This window comes from Polypterus senegalus, chromosome 2, assembly GCF_016835505.1.
Source record: "Polypterus senegalus isolate Bchr_013 chromosome 2, ASM1683550v1, whole genome shotgun sequence".
NCBI lineage: Eukaryota > Metazoa > Chordata > Cladistia > Polypteriformes > Polypteridae > Polypterus > Polypterus senegalus.
In genome coordinates, this window is record NC_053155.1 from 161,788,536 (window position 1) to 161,814,888 (window position 26,353).

Below are 26,353 nucleotides of genomic sequence, written 5' to 3' on the forward strand. Positions count from 1 at the left end.
CTGCCTTCACACAGCTTCTCCGCTGCTTTATAAACAAACGCCATATAAGGCGTTTCTCCTTTCTTTGCGGTTCTGTACTGTTTTATTGTTCGTTTATTACGATTGTTATAGTTATTGTGTAGCTATTCGAGACTTACTTTACTGTTCAGTTACCCATTTCCTTTATTTAATCCGTGGCTTGTACTCTATTTTTTGTTCGTTTATTACTATTATAGATATTTATTGATTCCCTTCTTTAGCTGACTGCTTGCTCATACAAGGCGCTCCGCTGGGTTTTTGTGAAGCAGCCTTTACACAACTTCTCCGCTGTTTTATAAACGAACAACATATAAGGCCATCCTTTTTCCTTGCCTTGCCAAGGGAGCTGCCTTTTTATTTAATCCACGTGTTCTCCGCTGTTTTATTGTTCGTTTATTGCGATTGTTATAGTTCTCTTTATATAGCACGTTGTCAGTTCAGCACTCTGGTTGTAATATGACAAAGCTGCGCAAGCTCACTCTTGAGAATGCAATGTATAGTTGTCCAAGAGAAAAGCAATCTTGCCTGAAATCATTGGCAACGTTTTGTAGGGTCTGTCCCTGGGACTTATTAATTGTCATCGCGAAGCAGAGCCTTACTGCAAATTGGAGGCATTTGAATTGAAATGGGAGATCAGAGGGTACATTGAGTATGGAGAAACTCTAGAGACAGCGTGTGTATTAACTTGTGGATTTTTCTGTGAGTATTTGGTGGCAGCGTGACGAAGTTGCTTCCGCAAGACTGCGTTAGCTGTGGAGCTCAGCTCGGAGCATATTCTTTTCCTACCTTGTCAATTGTGTAATGCGTTTTTTGAACAGGTTTGATGCATGGAAGTGATCACTCGTACTGCGTTCAGTTAGTTCACGTGAGCTGCTCTCTTGTGTGATGTTGCGATGTCCATGGCTTTATTTAATGTTAGCTAAGACCCGGCACTTAAAAGTTTCTTGCTTCAGCAATTTTAACTCCGTTACAAAGTGATCCAAAGTCTCATTTATACCTTGTGTCTTCTCATTAAACTTGTATCTCACAAATAAAGTATTCGACGAAAACATGACAAACGGCAGCGGGAGCGTGACCATAAACTTAATTTAAACTTACAGTTTACACCGTGCTTTGTTTCCACAGTAGCTGCACTTATGAATAAGCTTGTATGCGTTTTTCTTCAGTGCTCTTTGGGAGCTCTTCCTTCTTTTCTATGTACTGCGTTCACAGTCAGTTCACATGATTACGTGGGAGGCGTGATGATGTGACACGCAGCTCCGCCCCCCATGGCCATCGAGCTAAAGTCCATTACAGTATATGGAGAAAAATAGGTTCCACTTATGACCATTACACGTAGAATTTCGAAATGAAACCTGCCCAACTTTTGTAAGTAAGCTGTAAGGAATGAGCCTACCAAATTTCAGCCTTCTACCTACACGGGAAGTTGGAGAATTAATGATGAGTGAGTGAGTGAGTCAGTGAGGGCTTTGCCTTTTATTAGTATAGATATATACAGTAATCCCTCCTCGATCGCAGGGGTTGCATTCCAGAACCCCCCGCGATAGGTGAAAATCCGCGAAGTAGAAACCATATGTTAGAATTGTCAGTTATAATCATCCAAATTAAAAGAAATAAACATTTGAAATACATCAGTCTGTGTGTATTGAATGAATCTAATATATAAATTTCACTTTTTGAATGGTATTACTGAAATAAATCAATTTTGTCATGATATTCTAATTTTATGATCAGCACCAGTATATATATATATAATTTTTAATGTAGGCAGATCATTTTGACCTGGTCATTGTAAAAGTAGCTTGCAAGCCGAAAAAGTGTGGCACCCCTGTTCTAAACAAACAAGAAACTGCATCAGGGTGTGACCAGCAGACCACTCAATTATGATATCATTTTGATTTGCTGTTCAAATCCTGATAGTTATTTTTCTATTTATTGCTTTTTTGCTTTTTCAGGAAGCATATTTACATACCTGCATAAGGTAAAAAGAAATAAAAAAATCTGTGTTGGTTACAATTATATCTTTCTGAGGTCTAAACATACAGTGAGCTAAAATAACGAAGGAGTGGCTTCACAAAAACTCTGTGACTGTTCTTGAATGGCCCAGCCAGAGCCCTGACTTAAACCCAATTGAGCATCTCTGGAGAGACCTAAAAATGGCTGTCCACCAACGTTTACCATCCAACCTGACAGAACTGGAGGGGATCTGCAAGGAGGAATGGCAGAGGATCCCCAAATCCAGGTGTGAAAAACTTGTTGCATCTTTCCCAAGAAGACTCATGGCTGTATTAGCTCAAAAGGGTGCTTCTACTAAATACTGAGCAAAGGGTCTGAATACTTAGGACCATGTGATATTTCAGTTTTTCTTTTTTTAATAAATCTGCAACAATTTCAAAAATTCTTTTTTTGTCTGTCAATATGGGGTGCTGTGTGTACATTAATGAGGAAAGAAATTAATTTAAATGATTTTAGCAAATGGCTGCAATATAACAAAGAGGGAAAAATTGAAGGGGGTCTGAATGCTTTCCGTACCCACTGTAGGTAAGCCAAAAACTCAAATACAATTTTGGTCAATTTCAAGGGGCTGCTTTGACCATGCAGGGTCAAAATGGACCAAATATTTTAATTTTCTCACATACTATACCAGTTAATGTAACAGCATACAAAGTCTGAGCCTGCTTGGTTGTTTGGTTCTTGAGCTATAGACTTGTGAAATTTCATGAAAAAATGAGGCCAGATAAAATTAACATCTTCCTCCCCTCGGTAAACTGGCTGTATCTTGGAAATTATTCATCTTACATAAAAAGAATTTACAGGGTGTCTCCTGACTTAATATTGGATCACCTGGTAATTTTCCCCAAATTTCTTGAGTGTGAAATGTATGGGTCATTGGTTGATTTGACATGGAATGACCCCCAGGTTTTATTTTACACACACATTAGAGCATTTTTTAAATATCTTTACTCCATGTAGTGATGGCTGAGAAAAATTTTAATCTCATTTTTTGATGAAGAACAAGAGAAGAAAGCTTATGATATAATAAACCCCATTTGTGATCAGTGTTGTACAATGACAATTTAAAAAACCTTCTTGGAAAAAAAATTCTTGCATTATCCGTTTCACATAATCCACATTATCCATTGTCCATTATCTAGTCATATGCTCAAAAATTGCAAATGCATGCATTATTTGGTATAATTATTTGTGATTTGCAGATCTTCAATTCAAAAGCAAGAGCTGGGTGTTAAACAGATTAGAGGGAGATACTGTATTTAGCCAATTAAATATTTCTCCACTTTATTGGCTTTATCAAATACAATACTTTTTTATTATAACTTCTGGCTTATACTGTGATGATCATCATGTAAGCCATATAAAACATTGTAGATATTGTTTAAATATTGAAAGTCAAGAATGGAAAAAATGAACTGAACCTTTAAATTTAATAACTGTTGGAACCTTTTTAAGCAGTAATAATCTTAACCATAGTACTTCCTGTAGCTGCTGATCAGATCACAGGTATTTTGCTTATCCCACATTAAAGAACTACTACATTTCATTATAGTGTAGCCTTTAATAATATGAAAAGGCCATCCAACTCCACATTTCTGTGTCAGTCTCTATTCAATTAACTGTTTCAAAAAGCATAAAAATTGAGATGACAGTCTCTAAAGTTATACTGTAAACTACACTACTTGGTAACTTATATTTATGTTATACTATCAGTATGAACAAATTCTTTATAGATAGATAAATAGATACTTTATTAATCCCAAGTGGAAATTCACAAAATCCAGCAGCAGTATACTAATACAAAAAAACAATATTAAATTAAAGAGTAATAAAAATGCATGTAAAAACAGACAATAACTTTGAATAATGTTAGCGTTTACCCTAGGTGGAATTGAAGAGTTGCATAGTGTGAGGGAGGAATGATCTCCTCAGTCTGTCACTGGAGCAGGACAGTGACAGCAGTCTGTCACTGAAGCTACTCCTCTGCCTGGAGATGATACTGTTCAGTGGATGCAGTGGATTCTCCATGATTGACAGGAGCTTGCTTAGCACCCGTCGCTCTGCCACAGATGTTAAACTGGCCCACTTCATTCCTACAATTGAGCCTGCCTTCCTAACAAGTTTGTCCAGGTATAAGGCGTCCTTCATCTTTATGCTGCCTCCCCAGCACACCACCGTGTAGAAGAGGGCACTTGCCCTCTACCATCTGGTAGAACATCTGCAGCATCTTATTGCAGATGTTGAAGGATGCCAACCTTTTAAGGAAGTATAGTCGGCTCTGACCTTTCTTAAATAGTGCATCAGTATTGGCAGTCCAGCCCAATTTATCATCCAGCTCCACTCCCAAGTATTTATAGGTCTGCACCCTCAGCACACAGTCTCCTTTGATGGTCACGGGGTCCATGAGGGGCCTTGGCCTCCTATAATCCACTACCAGTTCCTTGGTCTTGCTGGTGTTCAGGTGTAAGTGGTTTAAGTCGCACCATTTAACAAAGTCTTTGATTAGCTTCCTATACTCCTCCTCCTGCCCACTCCTGATGCAGCCCACAATAGCAGTGTCATCAGTGAACTTTTGCCCGTGACAGGACTCTGAGTCGTATTGGAAGTCTGATGTATATAGGCTGAACAGGACCGGAGGAAGTACAGTCCATTGCGGTGCTCCTGTGTTGCTGACCACAATATCAGACCTGCAGTTCCCGAGACGCACATACTGAGGTCTGTCTGTAAGATAGTCCACGATCCATGCCACCAGGTGTGAATCTACTAAGGAGCAGAGGTTAGATGGTGTAGAAGGCGCTAGAGAAGTCCAAAAACATAATTCTTACAGCACCACTGCCTCTGTCCAAGTGGCAGAGGGATCGGTGTAGCATATAGATGATGGCATCCTCCGCTCCCACCTTCTCCTGGTATGCGAACTGCAAAGGATCGAGGGCGTGGCGGACCTGTGGCCTCAGGTGGTGAAGCAGCAGCCGCTCCATGGTCGTCTTCACATGTAACGTCAGAGCAACAGGCCGGAAGTCATTCAGTTCACTAGGACGTGATACGTTTAGAACTGGGGTGATGCAAGATGTTTTCCAAAGCCTCGGGACTCTCCCCTGTTCCAGGCTCGGGTTGAAGATGCGCTGTAGAGGACTCCCCAGTTCCAGCGCACAGGCTTTCAGCAGTCGTGGCGATACTCCATCTGGACCAGCTGCTTTGCTGGCACAAAGTCTCCTCAACTCTCTGCTCACCTGTGCTGCTGTAATTGTGGCTGGGGATGTCTATACTATGCTGGTATCAGCAGAAGGATGATTGGAGGATGCAGTACTCTAAGGTGAGAGTGGGTTAGGGTGGTCAAACTTGTTAAAGAAGTTGTTCATTTGGTTTGCTCCCTCCACATCTCTCTCGAGGGTGGCACCCCGCTTCGGGCTGCAGCCAGTGATGATTTTCATCCCGTCCCACTCTTCCTTCATGCTGTTATTCTACAACTGTATATAATGTTATATTTATATAACTTTATATACAGTTTATAATGTTAATGCAAGATTTACCCTTAACCACTTTTCATGTGTGGCAACAACAACAACATTTATTTATATAGCACATTTTCATACAAACAGTAGCTCAAAGTGCTTTACATAATAAAGAATAGAAAAATAAAAGACACAATAAGAAAGCAAAATAAATCAATATTAATTAACATCGAATAAGAGTAAGGTTCAATGGCCAGGGGCGACAGAAAAAACAAAAAAAAAACTCCAGACGGCTGGAGAAAAAATAAAATCTGTAGGATTCGGACCATGAGACCGCCCAGTCCCCTCTGGGCATTCTACCTAACATAAATGAAACAGTCCTCTTTGGATTTAGGGTTCTCACGGAAGGGCTTGATGAAGATGGTCACGTAGAATTCTGCCTTTTAATCCATCCATCATTGTTGGAGCATCATAAAGCTTTAAGTTGGTGGAGGTGGCGCAGGCCACCACCACAAAAAAAACGGAAAAAGAAACAGAAAAGAGAGTAGGGGTCAGTACAGATTTTAGAGCCACCATTAATAGTTATTATGAGGAAATTGAACATATAGAGTATCAGGATTAAGTTAAATTAAGTTAAATTGAAGTTATAGAAAGGCCAATATTAAAGTAATATTGGAAATAAGACTCTGGGATTACTAGCATTGTTATTTATAATCTTGGAGAAATAACAGCGTCTCTCAAGACGGACAGTGTTATTGTATTCTGTTATTTTGACTTTTAATATTTTATGGTGGATAGTAGGTTTAGTCTTCCTCCATTGACGCTCAGCTCTGCGGCATGTTCTCTTTAAATCAGACACTCTTTGGGTCTTCCATGGTATAACAATGCTAGAAGATTTTTTCACTGTCTTTTCAGGTGCAACTCTGTCAACAGCAGCTCTCACTTTAGTATTACATCTTTCCACCTTACTATTTACATTATCCTCACTATTATAGCTGGCACTATAAACGGACTGATTGCTTAGAATGTTTGTAAGTTTTAAAGCTGCTGCCGAGTCAAAGAAGTGGCCATGCACTATAGTTAAGTAACTCATTTTAAAAGAACAGTTGGCAGTCATTCTCTTCATTTTCTTCATGTCACCTCACCAGTTTCCATAAACTGAAAAAAATTCAGTGCCTTCAATCCTTGCTCAAAGCACATATTTTTCAGTCCTGAAATCAGTTAATATGTTATTATAGTCTGAGATCTTCAGTGTTACCTTGCTTGACATGTATTCAACATAACATGTGGTGTAACCAAATATCCTGTCAACCTGCTTCAGTACACACACACTCAAGATGTTAATATGGATGTCTTGAATCAACATCTTGCTTTAACTTGTGCCACAACATTTCTATAGAAGTGAGGTCAGGACTCTGAGTTTGCCATTCAAGGTGTTTAATCCATTATGCACTAATAGGTTTTTGACTTTATTGCACCTGAATTACATACCCAAAAATAAACAGCTATATGGTAAGCATGTAAGCATATGCTATTGCGTAATTATAATAAAGTAGCTGCAAATAGCTAAAGAGTAATAAGTACACTTCAGATTGTTAAAATTATTTAAATGATTAAAAACCTTTAAAACACAAAAAAAATTCTGTGCTTTAGAGATTTCTCTCCCAAAAAAAACTGGATTTTACAGTACATAACCAAGATATTTTATGATGCACAACCCTGGAATTGATTTCCTTTTGTACCCCAGTTTTTCAGCTATCATTGTACCAAGTTTATATGCCATATCCTGTAGCACTCCAGTTATACTATTTGGAACAAGGTGTCCCCCTTTTTGGAAATATTTTTGGCTGGTTTGTACTTCACGCTCAGATCCTATATGTACTCGCATCATGGCAGCCATATGTTCCCAGCATTCATTTGACATGTCTTCTGAGCACATCCTCAGAAATTAATGCAACACATGCACAAGTTGCAGTACCAGAAAATAAATTGGGCACATTGTGTTCACATTCAAACATGGCACCAGAATCTTTGTTTACTATCAACATGTGACAGCAAGTCTCTTTGCAGATCTTAACTGGATCAATGTACAGGCTTCGATGTTTGATGAATAGATCAATGTGGTGAAGTAAAATCATGACATACAAATGTATTCATGGTGCTTTTCTTTTCAAGTGTCGCATATTCCCCATTGTAATGAAGCGATAGATTTTTCTTGCACCTTCACAACAGCATCAGAATGTACAGAAGGGTATGCTGCAGCAGGCAGCAATTGCCACACAGAACACGTTAAATTTATGATATTCCAGCTTTCTGCACATTTGGAATACTTTCATGATAAACTGTTTTAAAACATTTATATTACGTTTTACAGATAAATTAACTTCATTTAAATAATAAATACTGTTAATAATTACACATGTGGGGGCAGCACGATGGTGAAGTGGTAGTGCTTGCTGCCTCGCTGGGAGTTACGTTCCTGGTGTTCCCTGCCTGGAGTTTGCATGTTTTCCCGGTGGGTTTTAACAGTTATTTCCGGTTTCCTTCCAGAGCTATGCAGATTTGGGGATTTGGTGATGCTAAAATGACGCTAGAGTGTGTGTACTTGTATTCACCTTGCGATGAGCTGATGCCCTGTCCAGGAATTGTTTGTACCTCGCACTCGATGCTTGCTGGAATGAGCATCTCCCTAGATTGATGTATGTAATTATTAAACATCCATCCTTTTCAGAGATATTGTGGCAAGGTGTCCTGGGAATTTAATGGGTGTTTTGGGCAGTTCACAACACACCAAAGCCAAACATTGTTTTCTCAGTGTGATGATTTCTTACACTGCCACCCGGTGGAATCCTCCAGATTTACATAAAGTATGCATGCAAGTATAAACAGTACACTGCTTGCGCAGCAGTGGCATCCTCAGGAGCATGGGTGAATTATAAACCGGCCTTAGTCTCTTGAATCTGAACAATCTATCAAAAGAAGTACAGCAGTTGCAGTTTTATTTATGTATTTTTTAAAGAAACAAAAATAGAAATATACATATAAACACACAAACATTTTATATCACACTAAAGTAACAAGTAAACTATTTGTAACCACTTACCTATAATTTTGTACTCATCCAAACTTTTACTTTCAAATTTATTTTTCATGTCAATCCATGAAACAGTCTTGTATACCACTAGACACTGAGGAAGCTTACATTAAATTTGAGTTTTTGTGTTGCAATTTACCCATTTTCTCCTGACTTCTGTTACAATTGTCCCACAAATGTTTTTTTTATTTATCTTTCTTGCTGTTGTTGCTTTTTTCTTGCATTTCTGGTGTGAAATAAACTAAGTACATACATACAATTTCATACCAGCTTCTTCCAATTCTGCATTATGGGGTGGGGACAGTGCCTTTGCTGGTTGCTCTGGGCACAGGGTAAGAAACAGCCCTGAGTGCAGAGCTAGTCATACAGGCACATGTACCTAAACCAGTGTTTCTCAACTACTTTAGAGTCACAGGTTTTAATTTTCATTTGTAGTGTTATGTTTTCATAAAATGTAATCTAATGTACTATTACCATGCTATAGTAGTGTTGTAAAACTTTCAGATAATATATGAAATTGACATAGACAGCAATGTTTTTTGATAAGGAGTAACCTCTTCGCAAAGATCTTTGCCAGGTGCCTACTCCCAGGTGAAGTGTCAGATTCAAGAGGAAACAAGAAGGCACTGCAACCTGTCAAGACTGAAACTGGATAACTTTGGATTAATTGACACTGTCGCCTCAGTGTTATTTAGATAAACTGTCCTTTCTTTATTGATGTTTTATTGCTTTGAAATAGGATGTTTGTTAAATAGTGTTTGTTTTGTTTTGGAATAGGTGAGAAGAACAATATCTACACCAATGCACAAAAACAGATGCTCATATCAGTGGCACCCCCTGTTCTTACCCTGCATATAAAAAGATTTCAGCAGGTAATTCCAAATTTTTGATTGAATTTCTGAATATAAACAATGAGCAGAATGCTCTCTTAGCTGTTGTTACCATTATGTGTATGTGAGTGCTTAGTGATAATGCACATAATGAATGGCACTATAAGAGATAAGAGACAAAAGACCACAAAATGAGATAACTGTGCACTGTTAAAAGCTATAAGGAATTTAAACTTATTGAAATCCAAAACTAATTATCAACTAATTAATTTAATAGTAAAACCCCACTCATTTTAACTTCTCAGTAGAAAATTGCAAAATTGTAAGACAAGTGGGCATTGCTCATTCTATTAAGCTTTAGTGGCACATCAGATCTGTTAAGGCAGCAGATTTTACAGACATTCAGCTTCACCTTTCCCCAGCTTGCATTCCAAAGTAAGTAACCTACAAGGAACAGTCTGTAGGTTGTAAAAGTATAGTAAAGGTGTAAATCAGAGTTGAACTAACATCTTTGCAGAGGCCCCTCTCCAAACGTCTTAAGTCAGAAGGTGTGAAATGAACTCAAGCAAGGACAAAGACCTGTAACTCAAGAATTCAAGAAACCACAACTGGCATGAATCATTAGAGGTTCCATCTTTCTTCATAAACTAGTTATACTCATTCCATCTAAGGATTATCCTCTAGAGACACTCTCAGTGACACTCTGCCCCGGGTGAAAACTGTGCTCTCAGTCTGCAAAATGACCTTCTAAACCCTCTCTTTGAAACTAGAAAGCTGATGAGTCATTCCCTCTTTGGGGAGCTGAAAGCTATGACAGTCTCATCTCTTTGTGGACCAGAAAACACTGTACCAATGGGTGCAGAAGACTTAGAAGTAGTTATTACTTCAAGAAGGAAACGTCAGCATCTAAACTCTTATTCCAGTAAGAGTAATGCATATCCGTAAAAAATTGCAAATGACACAGCAAGGAGCTTAACTGAGGAAATCACTTTACACTACTGACAAAGAATCAAGCAGCAAAAGACCTGAAGCAGCAACAAAGCAAAAAATCCACATATCATCAGACATCCATCCATCCATCCATTTTCTAACCCGCTGAATCCGAATACAGGGTCACGGGGGTCTGCTGGAGCCTATTTATCTGTTCCAAAATAACAGAACTGTAAATAATCAGTAGTTCATCCAAAGGCCAGCCAGATAATTAATTAACCAAGTTAAATCTCTCCTTTCCTACAGTATAACTTACATGGCACAAGGCCATGGCATCTTCTTCTCAAAATTAAAACTCTGATTTTTCAGCCTTTTTGTGGTTTCTGTTGTGATTATGTTGCAGGATTATGTAGTTTTATTTGCTATGTAGTACATCCATTACCACCTCCTAATCTATCAAAATGCCCTTTTGATTTTGGTTCGCAAACAAATATTTTTCTCTTGTTACGTTAAGGAGTAACATACAAGAAGCTGTCAGTTCCTCAAGACTTGGTTTGGATACCAGCCCTCTCTTCTCCCAGTTCCTGAATGGATTTTTCTCATTATGCCCTTATTTTTCCAACCACATCTCAGTTATGTAAATGATATATTCACTGAGTAAATAGCACCAATAAAGTGTGCATGGGTGTGACTTCTTCTGGAAAATATTTGTGACCAGAATACATTCCTACCTTACACTCAATGTGTTCTTTTACATGTGCTTTCATAATCAGGTTATGTATAGAATTCTGGTTTTAAAAATGTAAACCATTATTCCGAAACCAGGTTATTGGTTCTTAGCAAGTGACCTGGGGCCTCATGTATAAACGGTGCGTAAACACAGAAATGTTGCGTAAGAACTTTTCCACGTTCAAATAGCGATGTATAAAACCTGCACTTGGCGTAAAGCCACACATTTTTCCACGTTACTTCATACCTTGTCGTACACAAGTTCTCTCCTCGGTTTTGCAGACTGGCGGGACCCAGCGTCAAAGCAGTGCTACTGTTCCTGTGTGGTTACTCTTTATTTTCCTGACGCGGCTTTATAAATACACTGAAACTAACCGCATATTGTTTATTAGTGTAATGCATCTGATTGTAATTAACTTGTAACAATATAATGGTCCAGGGAATAGGCATAGTATTCCAAATACCATAACTGCTTTAGCGTTGTTACTCTCACTGCACCTTCTTCTTCTTCTTCTTCTTTCAGCTGCTCCCGTTAGGAGTTGCCACAGCGAATCATCTTTTTCCATATTACTCTCACTGCACCACTCAGAGTATTTATATCACTGTATCTGAGTGTGAATCACAGCAGCATCTGATTGGAAAGAGAATTATTGGTATACAGCATCAAGCACATGCTACCTCAGCCACGGCAAAACCTGTCAAAGCCTTTCCTGTACGGACCTCGCAGTTCAGAAACAGTTTCATCCCAAGAACTATAAACGCACTCAATTAATTGCTCCTTGTAGAACTGTTCGTACTTATTAGTACAATTACCTCACTGTAAACTTGCACTACAGTTATAATATTGCACAACCTGAGCCCCTTAATAAAGCACGTATTTATATATGATGACAAAATCATTTTTAAGATGAAATGCAGCAAAATATGTTTATTATATTATACAGGAAAAACTTTAACTTCATTTAAATAATCTATATTCTTCACTGGGACTGGCGTGAAGGATAGAATTGTTAAACATGTACTACGAAGATAGTTCAATGTTCTTTAAACGTTTTGAAGAATTGGCGCTCTAAGCTTACAGATGGCTTAACATCTATTACAGAGCTGATTGTGTGGCAATTGGTTAATTGGAGAAAGAAAAGCAAGGACTGCAGGGGCGGCCACACCAATATATATTGAATATAAAACAGAAAGAGAAAATAACGACACAGCTAAAAACGCAGTGGCAAATTTCAACAAAAGTTAAACGCTTATGTCATGAGCACAAGGTGGCTATGCAGTGTCCGCAACGGACGTGGCCATCCACCATGCATAAGATACCATATTGACATTGGCGGGTGAAGGAGCCACCAATTCTTTCTCTGCCCAGGGCCCACAAGACTAGAGCCCATGAGCACTGCTTCAATAAATAATTTCATCGAAGGTCGCGCACAATCACTGCACCGTGAAACCCATGTTTAATAACGTGCTTTAACTTCTATCATCATGAAAATGATATCACGTATACATCTTAGTATTTTAGTTATTCAGAGAGCTGTAATATCACGAATGTAATGGATTCTGTGTCTAGTCGGAGGAAGAGAGCCGGTTTAAGAAGCAAGTAGTGATTCACACACATAGAGCATAGAAGATCACATACAAAACAAAGCATTTGAAGTGCTATTTTAATTACGATGTGATTTGAGAAACTGGTTAATTAAACGATTTTAAGATGACGTTTATTATGTTCTACTTTAATGACAAAATAAACTACATGATTAAAGTGGAAATTTCGAGATTGAAGTTGACATTTCGTGCTTTTTTCCGCACTGTGTGCCTTTTTTTTCCTCTGTACTCTAATAAGCTTTCATATGACACTCAGATGGTGGGCTACGACTTGCCTTTTCACGGTGACTTTGATATCTGAGCTTTAAAGTTTCTCCAACACACTATGTCACTTGATCAACTTCCTTTTGTTGATTATACCACGTTTTAATTAAACAAATAGTATGTTTTTCCTTTGCCTCCACTTGGTAGTCGTTGAAACTTATATTTTCCCCCATGCTTTTCCCATTGTCTTTTCACAGAAGGCTGAGCTTAAGGGCGATTTATATTGATTTGCATATTCAAAGATGCGTAATTCTGGGGGCAGTTGGGGCAGGAGATAAAGTGCGTGCACGAGCATTACTTTTCACGCTGACCGGGATTTATGTAGCGGAAGAACGTGGAAGTTTGAGTACGCACAGATTCCTGCATCTGGATTTTTTTGTGCGTAAGCACATTTCGGCTTTTGTGCTTACATCATGTTATAGTGCGAATTCTACGCATGGAGTTATGCATGAGGCCCCTGGTCATTTGGCCATGCAAATCCTTAACTGGGTTACACTTAATGATTCTGTAGTCTGCACTTGTCTGTAGCACTGTGTTTGCCTGCTTAGGTTCACAGACACAGATAGAAGTATCCGCAGGATAAATTTTCTGAGGCAAATGTTCTGGTAATCTCATTTTTCCTTCTTCTGGTTGAAATAATCTATCTTGATATTTCAGAAATTGCTAAATTTAGGTTGATGACCTAAATATGTGTATGCTAAGCTCAGCTCTACAATCTTGTGAGCAGTAGGGTAACACGTTACCTCTCTTCGTTCTTTTCTGTAAGCTCTCTGTTTTTTATTTATTTATTTTTGTTTGGTTGGTTGTTCTTTTTTTATTTCTTTATTTTTGGGGCGGAAACTAGGAACAGACATCAGAAATCACTTTTAGAGTTGGCAGGTGCTTTGGTTGACTGTTTTTTTCTTTTTTACTGACTCAGATGTAGTATATGTGTTTTATTGCTGTAAAAAATATCACAAAAAATTTTAATTTGCCTTGAACAACATTGTCAGTCATTTAAGGGATAACATTAATCCTTGAAGGATTTAACAGATTGTGTATTTTTTATGAAGCAAACAAAAGCCAAAGGCCATGATAGCGACTCATATATTGTGTATTTTGTTTTAATTTTGCTTTCAATCAAATACTTAATTTGCTTAACCATCCATCACCATAGCATACTTGTTGTAGATTATCAACAATTCTGGGATCAAATTGTTATTAAAACATAGCAAATTCTGCCCACTTTCTCCTCTTAAATGTTTTTTCCTAGTTAAAATCTTATCATTGCTTTTCATGTTTTGCCCATGCATTTTTTGCAGGATGTTAACACTGCCAAAATCATGTTAGCTTTCCGAAGGAAGTCTACTTTGACTCTTAACTTTACAGTTATTTTATACCAAGTTGTCCAAGGAGAAAAAATAATGCCTTCAATTGTATATCTAAATCTCTGAATGAAACATGAAAATCCAAGAATCTGTTTTTTTAAAAAAAGTCCTTTTCTCTGGTTCATGATTATAAAAATCGTTTGTGTCTTATATGTTAACTAACTATGCTGCATAATTATTTATTGATGGGTGAACACTTCCTGAAAGACACAGTTGTCCAAATGGGGTGGGTTTAAGGATACGACTGTGAGTGAATGAAAAGATGAAACTCTGGGAAGAGCAACATACAATTGTCCATGACTGAAAACTGGTTTTGGCAGATACAGGCATATCTTTTTGAAAGTTTGGCCCTGTGCCTTATTAATTGTCATTGCAAAGGCCAATCTAACAGGAAATTGTCTGTCTGTAAAAGTAAAAGGCAAATTTGAATCTGATGGGGTCAGGGAACTCTGGGGAATAAGGACAGTTTGTGAGGTAGCAGCTGCGATAGTTTTACACTCTGCGTGCGTACCCCATGGTCAGGCAACTTGGTCGATCATATATATAGAAAAGCAGCCTGAACCGAAAAGAACAATAAAAAGTCAACGTGGCTCAGAGGTTCATGTGGACTATAGCAGAGATGAAAGCGACTGAGGCTGTGTTTGGTGAGGTGTTGCATGCAGGAACATGAACTGGCAATGCGCATGCTTTGAGAGCGAGGATGGACACGGGAGGAGGGTTAGAGTTGGTGGGCGGGGTTCTGTCGTGCATATCCCATGACACGGGAGGAGGGTTAGAGTTGGCGGGCAGGGATCTGTCGTGCATATCCAATGGTCTCAGAGTTGGTGAGCGGGGCTCTGTGAGTTGGCGGGTGTGGCTGTGTCATGCGTATCCCATGGTCTCTGTTGTGCGTACCCCATGGTCGGGTGACTTAGTCAATTATATATATAGATGCTTTATTATTAGTGATTGATATTCCAAGTGATGAATAAATATCAGTGTAGAAAGACAATATCTGTATTGACATTATAACAATGGTTATATAAATATACATACATGCGGACATGATAAACACTTTAATAAGAACACTCTCTCGTAAATGGTGATAGCCTGCATCTCTGAGCAGATAATCATAAAGCAGCAACACAGTGCATAAAGCACACAGATGTGGGAAGAGTTTGGTTTCTTTGTCCAAACATCAGAGTGGGCAAGGTACATGATTTAAATTACTTTGAGAATGGATATGTTTGTGTCAGACATGGTGGTTTCAGCATTGCAGAAGCAGCCACCTTCCTGAAATTTTTAACCAATTAGTGTATACCAAAAATAGTACACTAATGAAAAAACATTCAATGAGTAATGGCAGGTAAATGGGTAAAAACAGATGGTTAATAATTGACAAATGGCTAGACTCACTCAGGCTAATGGATTGTTCAGAAGTACTCCAGTAAAAGTTCTTTATAACACTAATGTTTAAATGGGCATCTCTGAATGCACAGCAAGTTGAAATTTGTAGCAGGTGACCACAAAGGGTTCTTCTGTATATTTTTTGGCTAAGGTGGATGATGAAGCAACAAAGATCTTGTAATCATTAAAAACAATGATTGATAATAGTCTGAAAGATCTTGATTTTGTTTTTTTACTGCAGCTTGGGTCAGAATTTGGAGAAAACAGCAAGAAAGTATAGATTCATCCTGCCTTGTGTTAATAGTACAGGCTATAAATTGTATCATAGTAGTGTGTGTAATGAAATCAGCAGAGCAGCATACCTAATTATTGTCTGTGACCATGTGCATCCCTATATGGCCACAGTCTACAATTTTTCAAATCTATACTTCCAGCTGGGTAAAGTTTCATGTCACAAAACATGCATCGTTTCAAGCTGCTTCCACACAACAGAAACTTTAGTTTACTCTTAATATATTGTACAATCCTGTGAATTCAATCTAATATAGAATCTTTCAAGTGATCTAGAATGGGAGAGCCAAAAAATCTGCTGGAATTGTGCGAGTAATGCTACTGAGTTAGTATGGGACAGAAACAAAGGTTTAAAGTACCTTGTTGCCTTAATGAATGTAGGTTGTTCTGGAGGTAAAAGTGGGTCCTAACGAGTATGAGATAGGTATACCTAATAAAGTGACCATGGACTGTTTTAAAGACAAAGACAATGTTTTCTCATGAAAATTTAATGAAGATTGAATTTTTGTTCCTTTCTTTAGACTGGATACGGCATATGTAAAGAAAATAGGCATGTGCAGTTTCCCCAGATCCTTGATTTGGCCCCATTTTGTACTGTTGGTTGCAAGGTATGTGTAATATATTTTTAAGTTATAATTTTTTTGTGAAATGGGTTAGTCATATATGAGTGTTGTCATGCAATCAGACTATGCTTAGTTCTGTTTTTAGCTAATTAACTGAGAGTACATTTTCAACAAATTTTAAACAGCCAACTATCAATACACAAGCACAATACCTTACTATCATTTTTAAGTATTTTGGATTCATCATAGGAAAAAAGTTAAAAGGCTGCTGTTTGTTGGACTAAAGAGGAGCAGTTTTCTTAAGGAAACGGTTTGCCTAATAGGTTCCATTGAAGTCTTTTAGGAATTGTGTTGAACTAACTCTTGTATCTCAAATGTTGTATGTTTTAAAAGTCCATACATATTTCCTGTGGGTCATTAAAAAAAAACTCTGAAGTCAATCATAACGTTTGTAAGCTTTGACACTGGCGTTTTTCTCAAATGTGGAGAACAACATATATCGTATATGCTCACGTACAAGTCGGGTCTTGAAACAGGAAAAATCGATCATAAAATTAGACCCCGACTTATATGCCCGTTTAAAAATACGACACTTACATTTTTTTTTTTACACATCTTCTTGCCTCCTCCAATCTCGCATCAGTTTCCCACACGCATCGAATTTTGTTGCAGCAGCACAGTTACTAATTTCTTTTGCTACTTTAATTTAAAACCAGCTTTATATTTTCTTCTGATCGAACGCTGATTTTATAAGGGATGCTCTTACGATAAAGTTGTATGAGGGAGTGAGATACAAAAAACACAAATCAGAGCCAATGTTGCTTCAGAATAGTTCGGGTATTACCATGTGGTCACATAGGCACAATAGAGACAGAGAGCGCGAGCACTTAGAAGCATGCGCTGATACAGCACATTGCCGCACCCACATAGAAAAACAAGGCAGTGTGCTCCGTGGTTACTCTCTTAGGTGGGTGTTAACATATCATAATCCCTTGTACCAATAGCGTGAGTTTCCCTCATTTGACTTATACGACCGACATTATAAAATACAGTGGTACCTCTGGTTACGACCATAATTCATTCCAAAACTCTGGACATGACCCGAACGTAATGTCCCCATAAGATTGTATGTAAATACAATTAATCTGTTCTAGACCATGTGAACTGTATGTAAATATTTTTTTTTTAAGTACAAACATAGTTAATTACACCATAGAAAGCACAGTTTAATAGTAAACTAAATGTACAAACGTTGCATAACACTGAGAAACCCTTGAACAACAGAGAAAACTAACATTGTAAGAGTTTGTGCTAGAAACTTACAAACCGCTCACTGTAAACACTTTTTTTAAGCACAGGGGAAAAAAATTCAATGCCACTTCTCTTGCAAAACTTTTCAAACCATTCTCTACTGGCTTTAAATGCCTCACCTTTGCCACTTGAAGAAGGATTTTTTTTCAGCAAATTGCCATGAATCTTCCTGGCTTTCTCGTATATGATTGCCTCACTTACGCTATCCCCTGCAAGGTGCTTCTCGTTCAACCACACTAGCAACAGTTTTTCCACCTCTTCCAGCACTTGAGGCCTCTGCTTGGTTAACATTGTAATTCCTTTTGCAGAATCAGCTGCTTTGTTAGGCCCTGTATATGCAAATAAAAGAAAATGTAAAAAACGGAGAATGGGAAATCATTGGCGCTTACGAACGTGCATAGGGAAACTGGCCGCCAGTGTTTTTGTTCGCCACCAGAGCATGTAGTCATGAACAGATGCAACATTTTGGAAAACTTTTTGGTCGTAACCCTATTTGTTCCGAAACGTTCGTGACCAGAGGTTCTACTGTACCAGAAATTATACTGTAAAATCAACTCCCGACATATCTGCGAGAGAACTTATCCGCGAGTATGTATGGTACTTGCTTTTACCTTAACTGTGTTATCCTCAAAAGTGCTCTGATACCCCATTTCCATTTTGGGATTAAATATTATTTGAACTGTAATAATAAACAGTCAAAAGGTTTCAGACAACAATAGTAATAGAATTTTCACAAAACCCCAGCCCATCTAATAAGAATACACAATAATATGTGCAAAAATCTGTGGGTGCTCAGTATTAACACATAGTGTGCACTAAATTACAGTTGACTATACAGAAAATGTAAAGTACGCAATCACAGCTGGATTGAGTCTGTCTTTAGTGTACATATGTGTAGTGTGAAAAGGACTGATCTTATAGTATTATTTTCTTTTGCCAGGTGCTGGTATTTAAATCATATGTAGCCACCTGATTATATAGGTTTTGACTGAAATGTTATTTTTGTATGGTTAATGATAATGAACTTGCTTCAGAAGGAGAACCAACGTCAATCGACAGTGGTTCTTAGTAATTCTCATGGCAAGTTTTTGTTTAAGAATGTTACAGGAGATAAACAAGTGTTGTACAGCCTTTACGGAGTAGTGGAGCACAGTGGGACCATGCGGTCTGGACATTACACTGCCTTTGTTAAGGTCCAAAGCAACACCCAGTGTTTGGAGCACCTTAATGGAACAGTGCCTGAAAGTAAGTACAGTTAACACCATAGTTTAATATGGGTTTCCATACAACACAGTTCCTGTATGCTATATATATGGACAGCTTTACTTTCTGGTTTTCATTTTGACCAGACTTTTAATTACTACATTAATTATGTTTTTATTTCTTCTGATGTAATAATATGATGCTGTTGATTCACATTTGTAAATTGACTAATTTTTTTTCCAAGTTGTTTTAGTATATATTTTCTTTTTAATTATATTACTGTATTCATATCACTGTAAAAAAATATAAATAGCTTTGAAGCAGTGGGTGCATGTAGCGGTTCCATACAAAACACTGGAAACAGCAAGTAATCATTTGCTATTGCTAGAATCTGTCCTGCATCCTCCAGTATAAAATCTTCATATGAACCTTGGGTGACTTAAACAATATTCTTAGTAACTTGCTTTTAAAGATTAAGGTGGAGAATATTGTACTTAATTGTATTCTTGACTGAGCTGTGTTTTACTTGTTGTAATGTCCTCAGTAAGTTCAGTAATAGTTATTAAAAAAACAAGGAAAAAAAAAATTGCATTAAGAGAATTTGAACTTCGTGGTTCTCTTTGAAAGGATCTGCTCAACACATTCACTTACACAGTCCGACTTGTACACTTCTTAGAACTGTAGCATTTGTTAGATACTTTTAAACTGAGGCAAAGAACTTTGGTTTCCCAAGAAAATTGTCTAACATGGTGGGCCTGCATTTCCATTCATCTGTGAAAGTTTATAGGAAGAGTCTAACTTGTGTGTAAGTGTTCACACTATTAACATTTCTTTACAATTCTATCACAATTTGTTTTCAATAACTACTTTATGATTTGCATTCCTTGATGGTGATATGGTTTCTTTCATCATGTAATGTTGGTGACTTGTGTCGTAGTATTCTATCTGATTTAATAACATGAATGTTTTATTTGATTATTTTTTCGTTACTGGCTTTATGTGCCATGTAAAAATTTTTAAATAGCAAATTATATATTAGAGGCTGTGTAAATTCACCGCCCATTATAATCTCTGTAAATGTACAATTTGCTAAATAGATGAAGCTGTTGTAATATTTTGCACTGTTGTACAAATTTCTTTAAATGCTGTATTCTTTTCAATATTAAAGAACAATAAAGAGGGAATGCAAAAATATATTTGTTGGTGTGGGTTGTGCAGCACACATTTAAAAAATTAGAAACACACTGACACATGTACACACACACATACACATATATGTATATAAGAGAGAGAAAGAGAGAGAGAGGTGGCTAGGACACCAGCTGGAAGGAAGGACTGGGGAATAAAGCATCCACAAGGCACTACCTTCTCCAGGATACTAGAGGGTAGCCCTCCTGGGGGGCTGTGGCACCAGGGATTCCCGTAGGGCATTCTAGGAGTTGAAGTTTGGCACAGCCCTGTTGGGTTCCGTGGGGGCAGCCAGGGAGAGCTATACAATGCTATTTTACTTTGAGTTTCCCGGGAATAGTTTCATTTAATCCTGATGAGCCCTGGGAACAGTCCCAGATGTATCTTTAAAGGAGTTGCCTCACTCCGTTCAAGGAGCCAGAGTCGGGAGGGACTCTGGCAAAGAGGAGAATGGTTCTGCTGTAGACTGTGTGCTAATTTATTGTGCTACTGGGTGCTTGTACTGTACTGTTGCGGGGAGCAGAGGGAGAAGAGCTCCCCATTTGTAAATTAATGTGTTTGTTACTGATGAGTGTGTATGTATGTATGTGTGTGTATATATATATATATATATATATATATATATATATATATATATATATATATATATATATATACACACTCACCTAATACGGTGTTTGACCCTCTTTCGCCTTCAGAACTGCCTTAATTCTACGTGGCATTGATTCAACAAGGTGCTGAAAGCATTCTTTAGAAATGTTGGCCCATATTGATAGGATAGCATCTTGCAGTTGATGGAGATTTGTGGGATGCACATCCAGGGCACAAGCTCCCATTCCACCACATCCCAAAGATGCTCTATTGGGTTGAGATCTGTGACTTTGGGGCCATTTTAGTACAGTGAACTCATTGTCATGTTCAAGAAACCAATTTGAAATGATTCGAGCTTTGTGACATGGTGCATTATCCTGCTGGAAGTAGCCATCAGAGGATGGGTACATGGTGGTCATGAAGGGATGGACATGGTCAGAAACAATGCTCAGGTAGCCCGTGGCATTTAAACGATGCCCAATTGGCACTAAGGGGCCTAAAGTGTGCCAAGAAAACATCCCCCACACCATTACACCACCGCCACCAGCCTGCACAGTGGTAACAAGGCATGATGGATCCATGTTCTCATTCTGTTTACGCCAAATTCTGACTCTACCATTTGAATGTCTCAACAGAAAACGAGACTCATCAGACCAGGCAACATTTTTCCAGTCTTCAACTGTCCAATTTTGGTGAGCTCATGCAAATTGTAGCCTCTTTTTCTTATTTGTAGTGGAGATGAGTGGTACCCGGTGGGGTCTTCTGCTGTTGTAGCCCATCCGCCTCAAGGTTGTGCATGTTGTGGCTTCAGAAAGGCTTTGCTGCATACCTCGGTTGTAACGAGTGGTTATTTCAGTCAAAGTTGCTCTTCTATCAGCTTGAATCAGTCGGCCCATTCTCCTCTGAGCTCTAGCATCAACAAGGCATTTTCGCCCACAGGACTGCCGCATACTGGATGTTTTTCCCTTTTCACACCATTCTTTGTAAACCCTAGAAATGGTTGTGCGTGAAAATCCCAGTAACTGAGCAGATTGTGAAATACTCAAACCGGCCCGTCTAGCACCAACAACCATGCCACGCTCAAAATTGCTTAAATCACCTTTCTTTCCCATTCTGACATTCAGTTTGGAGTTCAGGAGATTGTCTTGACCAGGACCACACCCCTAAATGCACTGAAATAACTGCCATGTGATTGGTTGATTAGATAATTGCATTAATGAGAAATTGAACAGGTGTTCCTAATAATCCTTTAGGTGAGTGTATATATACACACACACACACTCATCAGTAACAAACATATTAATTTACAAATGGGGAGCTCTTCTCCCTTGCTCCCCACAACAGTACAGTACAAGCTCCAAGTAGTACAATAAATAAGCACACAGTCTACAGCAGAACCTTATATATATATACAGTCATATGAAAAAGTTTGGGAACACCTCATAATTCTTTGGATTTTTGTTTATCATTGGCTGAGCTTTCAAAGTATCAACTTCTAATATATGACATGCCTTATGGAAACAGTAGTATTTCAGCAGAGACATTAAGTTTATTAGATTAACAGAAAATATACAATATGCATCATAACAAAATTAGACCGGTGCATAAATTTGGGCACCCCAACAGAGATATTACATCAATACTTAGTTGAGCCTTCTTTTGCAAATATAACAACCTCTAGATGCCTCTTATAGCCTTTGATGAGTGTTTGGATTCTGGATGGAGGTATTTTTGACCATTCTTCCATACAAAATCTCTCCAGTTCAGTTAAATTTGATGGCTGCCGAGCATGGACAGCCTCCTCCAAATCATCCCATAGATTTTCGATGATATTAAAGTCAGGGGACTGTGATGGCCATTCTAGAACATTGTACTTCTCCCTCTACATGAATGCCTGAGAGTCAAAGGGAAGCACAACTTGCAATTGATCACCTTAAATACCTTTTCTCATGATTGGACACACCTGTCTATGAAGCTCAAGGCTTAACAAGCTAATCCAACCAATTTGGTGTTACAGGTAATCAGTATTGAGCAGTTACATGCATTCAAATCAGCAAAATTACAAGGGTACCCAAATTTTTGCACAGCCATTTTTTCACATTTGGTTTAATTTCATACAACTAAATACTGCTTCACTAAAAATCTTTGTTCGGAAAACACCCCAGTACTCTTTTTTGTTGAAAGTAGAGTAAATTATTATGTAGGCTGAGAGGGGTTCCCAAAATTTTTCATATGACTGTAAATGTGTATTTATGTATGTGTATGTATATATTTATATATGTGCATGTATGTATGTATGTATGTATGTGTGTGTGTGTGTGTGTGTGTGTGTGTATATATATATATATATATATATATATATATATATATATATATATATATATATATATATATATATATATATATATATATATATATATATATATATATATATATATATATGGGAACTAACCCGGACACAGACAGACGGACATTGTCCCAACCCAGTGCCGCAGCACCAATTACCCCAAAGTGCAGGCCTCTTTCCACAATACCTTTCCTCTCTTCAGGCCTCCTCTTTCCTCTCGTAGACCTCGTCCTCTTCCACCTGACTCCAGCCCGGAATGAAGGGAGGCAGCCCCTTTTATAGTCCCCCGAATGTGCTCCAGGTGTGTTCCGGCAATGTTCCACCGACACACCCCAGTGTGGTGGAAGTGCTGAGGTCCAGGGCTCCAAAGGCATCGGGGCACCCTCTGGCGGTGACCACGGATCCCTACAGGATTAAGCTTCCAAGCTCTCTACCCGTGGTCCCCAAAGCAACCAGGGCGGTCGCCCACTAGTGGTCCTCCTGGGCATCACGGGACAGTACCACCCCCAGCCACGTGCCACTATATATATATATATATATATATATATATATATATATATATATATATATATATATATATATATATATATATATATATATATATATATATATATATATAAGCTGCTCCAAAAAATTAAAGGAACACTTTGACAACACATCAGATCTCAATGGGGAAATAATCATGCTAGATATTTATACTGATATGGACTGGGTAACGTGTTTGGAACGAAAGGATGCCACATTGGTTGATGGAAATGAAAATTAGCAACCTACAAAGGGCTGATTTCAAGACACCCTGAAAATCAAAGTGAAAAAATTATGCGGCAGGCTAGTCCATTTTGCCGAAATTTCACTGCAGCAACTCAAAATCGTACTCAGTAGTTTGTATGGCCCCCATGTGCCTGTATGCGTGCTTAACAGCATCGGGGCATGCTCCTAATGAGACGACGTATGGTGTCCTAGGGGATCTCCTTCTAGATCTGGACCAGGGCGTCACTGAGCTGCTGAACAGTCTGAGGTGCAACCTGGCAGTGTCGGATGTACCGAAACATATTTGCCCCAGAGGTGTTCTATTGGATTTATGTCAGGTGAGCGTGGGGGCCAGTCAATGGTATCAATTCCTTCATCCTCCAAGAACTGCCTGCATACTTTCGCCACATGAGGCTGGGCTTTGTCATGCGCCAGGAGGAACCCAGGACCCACTGCACCAGCATAGGGTCTGACAATGGGTCCAAGGATTTAATCGTGATGCCTAATGACAATCAAGGTACTGTTGACTAGCCTGTAGAGATCTGTGCGTCCCTCCATGGATATGCTTCCCCAGACCATCACTGACCCACCACCAAACCGGTCATGTTGAGTGATGTTACAGGCAGCATAACATTCTCCATGGGTTCTCAAGACCCTTTCATGTCTGTGAAATGTACTTAGGGAGACCCTACACTTATCTGTGAAAAGCACAGGGTGCCAATGGTGGACCTGCCAATTCTGGTATTCTATGGCAAATGCCAGTTGAGCTCCACGGTGCCGGGCAGTGAGCACAGGGCCCACTAGAGGAAATTGGGCCCTCAGGCCAACCTCATGTAGTTTGTTTCTGATTGTTTGGTCAGAGACATATACACTAGTGGCCTAATGGAGGTCATTTTGTAGTGCTCTGGCAGTGCTCATCCTGTTCCTCCTTGCCTAAAGGACGAGATACCAGTCCTGCTGATGGGTTAAGGACCTTCTACGGCCTGTCCAGCTCTCCTAGAATAACTGCCTTGTCTTCAGGAATCTCCTCCATTCACCTTGAGACTATAGTGGGAGACACAGCAAACCTTCTGGCAATGGCACATATTGGAGAAGTTGGACTACCTGTGCAACCTCTGTAGGCTCCACGTATCGCCCATGCTACCAGTAGTGACACTGACTGTAGCCAAATGCAAAACTAGTGAAGAAACAGTCAGAAAAGATGAGGAGGGAAAATTGCCAGTGGCCTCCACTTGTTAAACCATTCTTGTTTTGGGATCTTTCATTGTTGCCCCTCCAGTGCACCTGTTGTTAATTTCATTAACACCAAAGAAGCTGAAACTAATTAACAACCGCCTCTGCTACTTAACTGACCAGATCAATATACCAGAAGTTTCATCGAGTTGATGCTATACTCTGATTAAAAAGTGATCCTTTAATTTTTTGAGCAGCCCGGACACAGACAGGTGGACATGTTGACGTCACCCAACACACATTTATTTAACATATTTACAAATCAATAAAGTGCAAAAACCCCAAAGTCCTGGCCACAACACAAATGCCTTTCTCTTCAGGCCGCCTCCTTATCTCTCCTCCTGAGCTCCGTCCTACTCCACTCCCGACTCTTGCCCTGAATGAAGGGAGGCAGCCCCTTTTATAGCCACCTGGATGTGCTCCAGGTGCTTCCTGGCAATCTTCCCCCGGCACTCCCCAGTGTGGCAGAAGTGCCGGCTGTGTACCCGGAAGCACTCCAGATGTCCTCAGTCTTCTTCCCACCAGCCCTTCCGGGGCTCCAAAGGCATTGGGGCACCCCCTGGCGGTGACCACGAGCCCCTACAGGTACAGGATGGATCTTCAAAGCTCTCTACCCGTGGCCCCCAAAAGTACCAGGGTGGTCGCCCCCACATGGTCTGGGGAAGGCGCAAGCCCTCCTCCGGTCCTTCTGGGCGTCCCGGCCGGGTCCCATCCCAGCCATCTTCGACAATATACATATACAGTACACCCCCAAAATTCGTGGGGTTACATTCCTAGAGCACCCGCGAATTGTGAAAAACCGAGACTTTTGGATGTGGTTAAAAAATGTCTTTTAAATGCCTATTTTTATAGTTTAAACCCTAAATACAATATACCCCCAAAGCACTTTAATTTCATTGCAAACTCAGCTTAATACATTAATACATTACCTAAAAAATTACCTTAATACATTACCTAAAAAGTTAAACCCGTCTACTGTACAGTACTGTACTGCTATGTCTCCCATGGTGCCAGAATTTAAAATACCGATGTTACCGCTATACGTACTGTAATTCATGCAAGCGCGTTTTCTTTGTTATAAGTAGAGTAAATACATAATTTCGTTTAATTATAATACAGTAAAATGTACGGGTACTCACCAATGATGAATGATATTGTTGATGAAGTACCTGTGCAATACAATGCAGA

At 39.0% G+C, this 26,353-nt stretch overlaps 1 protein-coding gene across 3 annotated transcripts in view; it reads left to right on the forward strand.

Annotated features, from left to right (window-relative positions):
• usp16 (ubiquitin specific peptidase 16) overlaps positions 1-26,353 on the forward strand; it is a 210,019-nt gene that overhangs the window by 174,644 nt on the left and 9,022 nt on the right. For all 3 annotated transcript variants that reach the window (XM_039744906.1, XM_039744907.1, XM_039744908.1), the window contains exons 15-17: positions 9,355-9,449; positions 16,501-16,587; positions 18,951-19,098. In XM_039744906.1, coding sequence (XP_039600840.1) covers positions 9,355-9,449; positions 16,501-16,587; positions 18,951-19,098 — 330 coding nt within the window. The remainder of the gene's footprint in view (positions 1-9,354; positions 9,450-16,500; positions 16,588-18,950; positions 19,099-26,353) is intronic.